The sequence below is a fragment of the Phoenix dactylifera genome, chromosome 3 (assembly GCF_051530095.1).
Source record: "Phoenix dactylifera cultivar Ajwa chromosome 3, Ajwa_hap1_PhDact_Kaust_v1.1, whole genome shotgun sequence".
Classification (NCBI taxonomy): Eukaryota; Viridiplantae; Streptophyta; class Magnoliopsida; order Arecales; family Arecaceae; genus Phoenix; species Phoenix dactylifera.
In genome coordinates, this window is record NC_143192.1 from 50,933,224 (window position 1) to 50,943,609 (window position 10,386).

At 36.7% G+C, this 10,386-nt stretch overlaps 1 protein-coding gene across 1 annotated transcript; it reads right to left on the minus strand.

The window, feature by feature from the left end:
- Positions 1 to 1,993: 1,993 nt before the first annotated feature.
- Positions 1,994 to 7,268, minus strand: LOC103706273 (uncharacterized). The gene is made up of 3 exons (XM_008790334.5): positions 6,948 to 7,268; positions 5,823 to 5,993; positions 1,994 to 2,432 (listed from the first exon to the last, which is right to left on the minus strand). Exons 1-3 carry the CDS (start codon positions 7,011 to 7,013, stop codon positions 2,205 to 2,207), a joined length of 465 nt encoding a protein of 154 aa, XP_008788556.1. The 5' UTR covers positions 7,014 to 7,268; the 3' UTR covers positions 1,994 to 2,204.
- Positions 7,269 to 10,386: the final 3,118 nt, after the last annotated feature.

Here is a 10,386-nt window from a genome sequence, read left to right on the forward strand (position 1 = left end):
TAATTTTTTTTATTTTAAAAAAAGAATGATCTTTTTCTCTCTAGCCCCTCAAATCTCAGTCCCCGCCCTCGTCCTTCAGCTCTCTCTTTTAATTCATGAAAAAGAAAAAATGTTGGTTTCATAAAAAAAAAAATTTGATAGAGGTTTCATCTTAAATGTTTATTAGATGATCGTTGTTCTCGTGCAGTTGGTCTATCTCTCACATGCGAACAATGAGAATTTTGTGAAATCTGTTTATTTTGAACCTATTTTGTCTGCAGCTTGATATGTTGAAGATCATACTCCGAGGCTATAATTACATGTTCATAAATAATTTGTTAAGGGTCAGGAGCAGAAATTTGCTGACAAAAAAAAAATGCAACATGTTATTTTTCATCAGAAACTTGAGAAGGATTGGGAATTGAGATACTTAAAAACCTAGAAATATAAAGAATTATAATAAATGCTGAAGTTATTGAAATATCTGCATATTTATTCATATAAATACATGCACATAAGAGGAAACAAGAACAAACCGCTACTGAAACAACTCCAGCAGGGCAATAAAATGACGTTATTAATCCATAACTTGTAGAAATTACTTCAATTACTTATGAATAATTCATAAGTAAAACATATGACAAATGAATGATTTGTGAATAATTAATTTTTTAATTCACTATCTACCAAAAATGATACAGAAGATCGTTCAACGAAGAAAAAGATCTAGATCATTTCATGATTCAGTAGATGTTGTTACGATGTTGCGAACCACCTTGAGCAAACCCCTCAACGATACTTTTCCTTATTTGCCAAACACTGTGATGCAGTTGATTAAGATAGTGAAGCAACAATCATCAAGAGTAACTTTTTTCCAGAGAGAATGATAGGCACTAACTACCAAAAAAACAAGAGAGAGAACAATAGGTACTAGTGCATAAAGGAATTTTATTAATATAGGAGTATATCTATTTAGATACCTCTTGATCTGATTAATGGGCTCCAATTTCTTCATTTTTCTCTGGTGTGTCGATCAAATTATCTATATCAGTTGTCTGAGGGACAGACAAAATTAAGCCTTCAAATCTTGATCATAAAGTTTGGCTGGCTCATGGTTCAGTAAGTAGGCGTAAGCCTTCAACTCAAATTAAGCCTTCAATTTGTCTGGACAGACAAAAACTCATTTGGGGACATTGAAAACTATGCTCTTCACGTTTCAGTTGCTCTGTAAATGGATTTGATGGCAAAAATCTGCTCCCCTTTTCTTTTAATTTTCCAAAAGCTTTTGTTCTGTAAAAAATAAAGCTGACTTTCTAGCAACAAAATTTGTAAGATAATACAAATGCAAGCCTCTTGTCATGAAGAAAATACTTATACTCTGGGCGTCGATCTTTTGTGAAAGGTAAGATGAACAAAGCTAATTAGCCTATCAATTTTTCACAATCTACACAATGAGCAAGACACCAGTTATCTCTCTCTCTCTCTCTCTGTGTGTGTGTGTGTGTGTGTGTGTAATCTCAACAGCTAATTCAATATTCAGTTCTAGTATTTGCATGGCATTCATTTATCGGTACACTGCAATGGTATGATAGTTGAGGTAAAGCATAGTGCTGTATCTGCAAAACATAAATCCTGTCACCACCACCATTACAGTGAGCCTCAGGTTTGACTCTTATGGTGCATTCTCTCATGATGCACAATGGCTCTATACGTTTCCAGAGCCAGGTTTGTTTCCTTCTGAACTTAAACTAGGACACAGTTATGAATTAGATTTTTAAGCTAAATCTTCAGCCAGCATTATTTCTCCAGAAACAGAACTAAGATTGCTGCTTATAAACACCTAACAGACACCTGGTCCCTATATCTCATCCCAAATCGTGCTGCAGTATGCAGTAAAAAGGCTACAGCAAGCGGTTTTGTCCACAACAAATTCAGTATGTTGAATATAAGCTGTGTGTTATTGGTAGTGTTACAATTCCATGACACAAATTCTAACATCTGGACACAAGAATCATGCAAATCATGTAAAGATTATATAACTCGTTTATTCAATAACTTTGACAAGGCAACTGTGCTATAAGTTTCTAATGTTTTCATCTTCCACCATAATACAGTTCATAATCAAGTGAACACTGGAGAAATATAAAACTATATCTCAAGAATAAGAAGGAAAGACAACAAAATAAAGCATGAAGAAATGAGTACAAGTTCTATCGCTTGTAAGCTCATTCACCAGCAGTCTGGTTTTCAGCTGCACTGCATTCTTCCAGCAGAGCTATGATATTATGTTCTGGGGCACTCATGGATGGCAATATGGCCCGCCTAGGAGGGTCGAGGTGGGGCTTCATTCCACCAGCTTTGGATTCAAGATGCGATCTTTCCTTCACAACTGGTAAGTCAGTCCTCATTCTTGCATTTGCAGAAGAGATCCGCTCCTTCCATATTCTTCCATCCTGATGTAAGTCATCAATGATGCTGATTATATCCATTATTTGCAAAGATGCTAGGTCCACAGTTAGTCCAATATCGCCAAAATTGCAAATTTACGAAAGAACAAATCTGCTAAGCAAATGATCAAGAATGCAGGGAACTTTCAAATTTTATTGGATTAGCAAAAGGCTCCGAGTTTGCAAATCTAATGTAGATCCCATGCTAGTCCTAATACTGGTGAGGTTGCTTCTTGGTAAGCTAGTCTTCACATCAGCTGAATTGATAGATAAATAGAATCGTCCGCTATCCATTTGTCTGTTTCTATTAGTGTATGCCAAATTGGTGGGCTTTTAGGTCCTTCAAGGGCTTAATGAGAAACTGAATTCAATATGGCTCCAAAATAAGAAATGTGCATCATGTGACCATACTTAGCAATGTATTGGGCAAATAGTTTCGGAGCTTTTGACTGAATCTGAGAGATATCAGAAGTCAGGATATCAACCTTTCCCTGAAGATACTGTGATTTGAACATTTTTAGAGGAACTTCTGATTACTCTCTGGGCTGAGCATTTGATAGATGCATTGTGGAACTTTAGAAGGCAGTCCACCACAAGGACTATAAAAGCATGTAAACACTATCTCCACTCGGGTAGTATCTGATTTTATAACTTCTTAGTATATGAAATAAGGGGGGCATAAGTTGAGATGAAGAGATAGAGATCAGCATTACAAGATGCACAACATATAATTATTACTAAAACTAGAGTAACAACCAGCTAGCATTCTTATTAATATATTGATCTTGGCAACCAAGGTGAGGAAATCTTGATCGCTAGTAGTGCAAATGAAATCCCATATCTTGCTTGAAATGCTTAATTTCTATGGTCCTTAAATCAGAAAGGGAAGTCTTATTTGATAGCACATGTTTCAGCTTGTATTGGGGGAAATTGCTTCGCTTTCAAATGAAATATACAGTAACAAACAAAACTATTTGATGTACAGCAATAGACTGCCTTGAATTAATGCCAAACAAGTATAAAAGATATATGGCATATAATTGATGAATAAATAGGATGACGCAATAACTACAAAAAAGTTAATATATGCTACGAGAAATCAAAGAGACATGATTTTATAGTTAAAAAGATATGACCAAAAATTCCTGCTCTTATAGTAATAAGAAAAAGGATTTCGCAAAACATGTGACGCATATATCGAGGGTGGACACAAATTAGGTGTCCTGTATAACATGACGTGATCTCATATAAAACTGGCCGGAAAGCTCAGTCAACAAGGAAATTTACACATATGCATTCACACAAAAATAAGTGCAGGAAAACAGGAACAGTTAATATATGTCATATAGATGAGCTTCAGCATGTGAAAAAAGGTTTGACATTCAGTTGTATCCTCCACCTTTTATAAATTAACACACTGTACATACGCTTGCTAACTAGCAAGATTTAAATGATGAAATGGCATGAAATTATAAATTTAATTCCTGTGATTATAAACTCTATTTGTGTAAGGGCACGAATGCTTTACGTTTGTTTACAATAACATCATAAAATTGGACACTCAGCAAGAAAAGAATGTTTGACAGGACACCAGAAGACATCATTGAAGGCCCGAGTGCAATGAGCACAATTCAGTGAAGGGAATAACTATCTTGCTGCCATTACTACAAGAAATTGTTTTGAATTTCACAAGGAAACAGAAAGAAAAAAAATCATGAAATTGATTATAAGAATCTGACTAGGTTGTTTATGTTATGATGATAAGAAGAGTATATTAAGAATAATTAGGTGAATGAGTTACAGAAATGGAAGGAGGTTGGAAAGTGCACTCCAGAATGTTTGGATGATAAAAGAGATGGAGATCTTGTTTCAGTCATATGCTTAACTGCAGCAAGGGCAGAGGAGGCCTTGGTTAGGAAATAAAACCAGAGTTATGTGAAAGTAACACCATGAAACCTTAAATTTTATGAAGGATCAAGAAGAATTTTAATCGAGGATATAGTAATTGATCATAAAGAGAGTTTATAAAACCACACTAAATAACAAGGGAATGATAGTTTAAAACAGATGTACCACCATGCACCCATATTTTTATATGATACCAAATATAAACAGTAACACTGATAAAACAACTTGAACATAATATAAACCAATAAAGAAGAGTAGAAAAAAATAAGCTGATAAATGGAAAAAATAACAATGTCCAAAACAAGTAGTTAGATCCTATCTTATTCACAACAACATACAGAATATTATATTGCCATGTCATTAATTTCTAATTAATGCACTAATGAAAAATAATGTTGATATAGATCAACTACATGTTTTAAACATGTAGATACCGACAGCATCTACATATTAATGATATTCAAAAAGGGTAGATAAAAAGAATAAAAAACAACACAGGCCCCTGAAGGCATGTTTGAATAGGTAACATGATAAACCGGGCATAGATTTGTACATAAGCCTCATTGCAAATGATCAGATCTTTACATGCTGGAGCCCTTTCAATTAGTGCACAAAAGATATATAAGATAAGAATATGAGAAGAATCATACGATAACGAAATCTAATTGTGTGACAACAAGAATCGAATGGCTATCACCATCGAATTTTATTGCCTGGTCAATATTTGTTTTCCTTTTGGACTACCACCATCATCCAGCAAACTGGAAACCAGGCATAACTGATGTGAAATAAGAAGCCATGAACTAGATTTACCCTCCGTTTGGGAGTTTTGGGGAGAAAAGAAAAGAAAGGAAAACTTTAATGAATAGAATAGACTTTCCTCTCCTCTTGCTTGGCAGTTTTAGGAGGGAAGAGAAAGTCCTTTCCTTCCTCTTGTTTGAGAGTTTGAAGAGAAAAAAAAAGAAAGCATACCTTTTTAACACTTTTACTAAAATACCCTTATTATAAAAAGGGCATGCTTATGAGTAGAGGTGTAAATGGATCGGGTCGGACCGGGTCATGAGCGACCCCAAGAAAGTGCAGCTGTGGAGATGGAGCTCCGTAGAGGTACAGCAAATGGGTATATGGAGATGGAGATAATATATGAAAAGTTAAAACAAAAGATGCCCTAGGATATATTTATCTTTTTAATCTGGTACTTCTTTAATTTAAGGGTAAAATAGGTATTATAAAAAAATTATTAAGTTCCAATTCCTTTCTTTCCAAATCCTCTCACTTATGGGAGGAAAGAAAGGAGACAATTGGAGCCCCAAATTTTTCCTCATATTCCCTACTTTTTTTTCCTTTCCCTCCACTAAAAAACTCCTAAACATCAAAATTTTTAACTTTTCCTTCCATTCCATTCCTTTCTCCTCAATTCCAAGTTTTCAAACGGAGCCCACAAGGGAATAACTGCAGAGAAAGGAAAGGTTCTGGTAGCAAACTTACATTAAGTATTGAAGGTTCTGGTAGTGGGCATTTAACAGGTTGGTCATGGTTGAGAGGCTCAATTGGGTGCTCAACTGGCTTCATTTCAACTGCTACTTCAATTCCATGGGCAGCAGCAAGAGATGCAGAACCTCGTACCTCTGCAAGAGGTGCCACCGTTTGCCCAACCTCCTGAAAATAGAGAGTTAACTAAATGTTAAACATAATAAAAATGTCTATCTTTATCGCTGGCAAAAAGTGGAGAACTGTGCTAGAAAGTCATGAATAAAAAAAGGTGCTCAAAATTTTAACAATTCAGCATTAAGAGAATGAGAGAATAATGATTCAGATGTCAAACCAACTAAAGTCTAAAAGAATGTATTTGATCAATCTTTTTTTGTTTTTTTGGAGAAAACAATGAACAACTCAGTGCAGAAAACTTGGTCAGCCAAAAACCAAATTACAAGTAAACAGAAGTTAACAATATCTAAGTTGCTATCAGAAAAGAAAAGAAACAAAAAATATCTAAGAACTTTCCAAATATCAACAGATTTTCTTTGAAAAAGGGAAAACGCTTGCACTGGTAGGAAGCCAAGAAAAAAGAGAAAAAAAAACTCTTATAAGATTAGGATGCATGAAAAAGATAACTACCTCAAGATATCATAAAAAATCGGGAAAAAGAGGATACGGAGACAATAATTCTTAAAGGGACCAACTAATGAAATAACTTAATAGCTGAAAATAACTCCAATACCAATAAAAAATTAAGAATTTTCCAGAAATTCAGAACAGATGACGATAGTTACAGGGAAGGACCAATTCTCCCACAAATTGTCCAAAAAAAATGGCAGCTTTACTCGAGCAACAACAAAACCAAATTGGGTTATTTTCTAGTTGAATAATTTTTCTTTTTCTGTAAGCATAGAGACCAGAGAAAAATGACTAAAAAACCAAAAAGCATCAAATAATCGAGATAAATCTCGACTAAACACATCCAGCAATCCACTGGAACCGAATAATCTAAAACTTCGGTCAAATTCTGATGGGAATTCTCCAAAACAAAAGAAAACAACACAATCGTCCCCAATTAAAAAAAGAAGTGGGCAAAAAAGTTTTTTTTTTTTTGGTGAGACTCGATGTGCTTACGATCGCGCTCTTCGCCCGCCGGTGGCCGCTCCAGCCGCCGGAGAAGCGAGAGAAGATCCCCACCATCTCCGCCGCCGCTCCTCTCGAACTCTTCTTCCTTCGAGGTTGCTTCGCCTACAACACGACTTCAGTCCCAGCCTCCCAGCTAGAGAGAAAAGCCGCAGGCGTGGGTGGGGCGGTGACCCGATTCTCCTCCACGCCCCGGAGAACGAGGGGAAAGGGGGTTCAGCTCACCGCAGATAAGGGATCGGTGAGCGGTAACTCGAGTGGACCGCCGTTTCCTGGCCGACTTCAACAAGTAGGCAGGACACCGCGTAGTGGTTAGATTTCGCGGCTATTGTACTTTATTCGAGATCTCCCGTGTGCGTCTCCCACACCGAGCAACTTACTATAGTCCGATATGGATGGACGGTTTATATTTTGACACGTTGCGAGTTGGACCCACGAAAGAGACGGGAGCGCAGGAATGGGATTCAGTGTATATTTTCGAACAGGGAACACCAGATTGCGCGCGGACACGAAAGGTTGACGTTTCATTTCTGCGGACAAGTAATTGCTTTTTTTTATGATGAAGTGCGGGACGCGATCCCGTCACGCTTTAATTTAGCTGAAAGCTGGCGTCTTTATTTGATTCGGGCCTGACACGTGTGAGGCTGATAGGTACGGTGTTGTCACGCTTGAAAGATATGCCACAATAAAACATCCCAAGTTTTTGTCATCCATCTTAGGTCCCATCAGAACTTTCCTGAGTTCCTCGCTTCCATTCTCTTAGTCTTAGGATCTAGAATTTAGAATTTTAGAGTTTTTAAACTTTGGGATGATTTTGGGCTTAGGGTTTAGAATGTGCGGATTCTCTTGTGAGAGGTCCAGCTCTCAGCCACAATGATAGATAGCTGGTGATTGAAAATTTGATTTCTTTCTATTCAAGGGTTTATAGGATGCAAACCCATTAATCTAACCATAGAACTATGTAGCATGCATAAGATCTCCTTGGTTTGTTCATAAGATCTCTTGCAGGTTATATCATAGCTATAGCATCGAATGATGCCTTCATTGGATTTGGGGTTTTAGGCATCGGGAGATGATTGTTCTTCAATGTGGCAAGCTGCCTATAAAATCTTTCATCATTGATTGAGAAAAAAAAAGTGTTGCTTCAATTGTTTGCTTGTATCCTTGCTTGGTACTTCATCTAGAATGATATAAGGAATGAATGTAATTTAAGAAGGTTTAATGTACTTCAAGATAAGTTGATAAAGGAGCAGCCAAATTAAACATATTGCCACCCTCGGTCTCTCGCCAAGGCGATTGCTCGAGTCATCAACCCATGGCCTATATTATGTTAATCAGGCAGTCCTAAAATGATGACAAAACTGAAGCTATTGTTGTGAGTGCACAATTTTCTTGGCTTGACAGTGTACATTATCCCAATGTGTTGATTTCTTTTAAATTTAGCATGGTTTTCGCTTTCTTCTAATTTTGCTATGAGTATCATTTTGTTAGATCCTAATTAACTTAAGATTTCTTTATTGTTCTGAAATCATGCATGTTAGATAGAATCTTGTGAACTAACAATTAGATTCAGTCTAAATAGATTGTTATGTCTTATTTTATTATTTGCAAAACCTTACCTATTAATGAAGTTTGGTTTATGGGATAAAAGAATTTTTTTTTTAATTTCAGGGCATCTAACAACAACAAAAGAGTCAATGATGAGAGAGAGAGGAAACAAGAGATTTTATAATCTTAGCTCCGACGTATTTTCCAACGATAGCAAGCATATAGTTGAGAGAATACTTTATTGGGGTGATTCTCTTCTCTCTTTCCGGATTGCTTTTCTATCTGTGTGGGGCTCCAAACCCCCCCAACCTCTCCCTCTCCTCGTTGTACTCAAAGACGCATCAAAAAAAAAGAGGAACCACTAGAGCCTTTTTTTGTGTAGTTTAATGCCTTTCAAATTACAAACAAGAAAGGAATAATATTAAATCATATGGTTGCGTATCCTCGTTCATTCAACATGCAATACTTTAGGATTTTAATCATGTTGTTGCCAATACGTAATTCTTCTGGAAGTCAATACAGTATGCCCATTTTCAAAGTCTATGAGCTCGTTTGGTTCGTGGGAAGCATTTTTCCTTTTAGGAATATGATTTCTGAGAAACAAATTTCTAGAAAGAGGATGCGTAGGAAAGTACTTTTGGCATATTTGGTTGACCACGGGAAAATGACAAATTTCCAAAGTGCTTATGTTTGGTTGGTCATCCACTTTTCTGGAAAAGTTATGTATAATTTCTATTATGCCCTTAATAAAAAATAAGTCTTTAATGCCTCTTTAATGCTTCTTTAATGCTGAAGGGCCTTTTTGGAAAAAAGTAAAAATGGAGTGATTTACGCCTTATAGAAAAGACTTTTCCATAAAATGTGGAAATCATATTTCCATAGAAATACAATTTTTTCATCTTTCTTATTTGAAAACTTCAACCAAACAAAAAGCACTTCATTACTTTTTCGTTGACCACACTTTCTTTCTTTTTTTTTTTTTTCGCGAACAAAACGAGCCCTATATCCCTTTCGAGCCGCCAACTTCTTCTTTGTCGCAGGCAATCTTCAACCTCTTATTTCTATTCCCAAAAGTAATGATTACAGAAAGCAGGAGATTCCAAGGGGGCAAGTTGGCATGTCCGTCGACCAACTTACGTGGGGGCCAGCGCATGGGTTACCTCGGTCCTAGATCTTGGTTGTGGTTGTTTGGATTTTTGCGGCATATTTGACCCTAGACCAATAGTAATGAGAAATTATATCCTACAGCGTCAGCGGCAACATGGTCGTGCACCATGTCAATCACCAAGAGGCATTCCTGTGACTAATCATTGAGACGAGTGCACTCTAAATGCAACCTACAGAAATGCGCCTTGGTGATTGGTATGGTGCACGCGCGCAGTGCACGATATATTTTCTCCTTGAAATGTAGATCATATGTTTGTTTTCTTTTGAAGTTCTGAGAAATTCTCAAACATCCAGAAAGCAGGAGATTCTAATGTAATGTCAAACCTCCTTCTCTTTAAACCGGGTATTCCCACTATGTTTAGATTTGAATAAGGGACCTATCGCTTTGATTCAAAAGTTGCTGATTCAATAATGAAGCTTGTATCTGGACAGTTGGCATATCCGTTAACCAACCTACATGGGACGCATGGGTCGGATGAAGACCTTCCACAAAACAACTCCTTGCTCCTAGAACTTGGTGCGCCATTGTGCTGTGGTTGCTTAGTAGGGATTTTGGTGTGACCAGTCACTTGCTTTAGGTTTTTGAAGCCCATTTGACCCCTAGACCATTAGCAATGAGAAATTATATCCTACACCGTATGCACCAGCATGATCGTGCACTGCATCAATCATCGAGATGTATTTCTATAAGCCAATCATCGAGATGAGTGTATAA

What these genes read in the sequence shown, in the direction of transcription:
- LOC103706273 (XM_008790334.5), bottom strand. Translation starts at nt 7,013, where the DNA reads ATGGTGGGGATCTTCTCTCGCTTCTCCGGCGGCTGGAGCGGCCACCGG. An exon ending in GGCGGGCGAAGAGCGCGATC is followed by an intron (nt 5,994 to 6,947) that starts GTAAGCACATCG and finishes CTCTATTTTCAG; the next exon opens with GAGGTTGGGCAAACGGTGGC. An exon ending in CAGAACCTTCAATACTTAAT is followed by an intron (nt 2,433 to 5,822) that starts GTAAGTTTGCTA and finishes GACTTACATCAG; the next exon opens with GATGGAAGAATATGGAAGGA.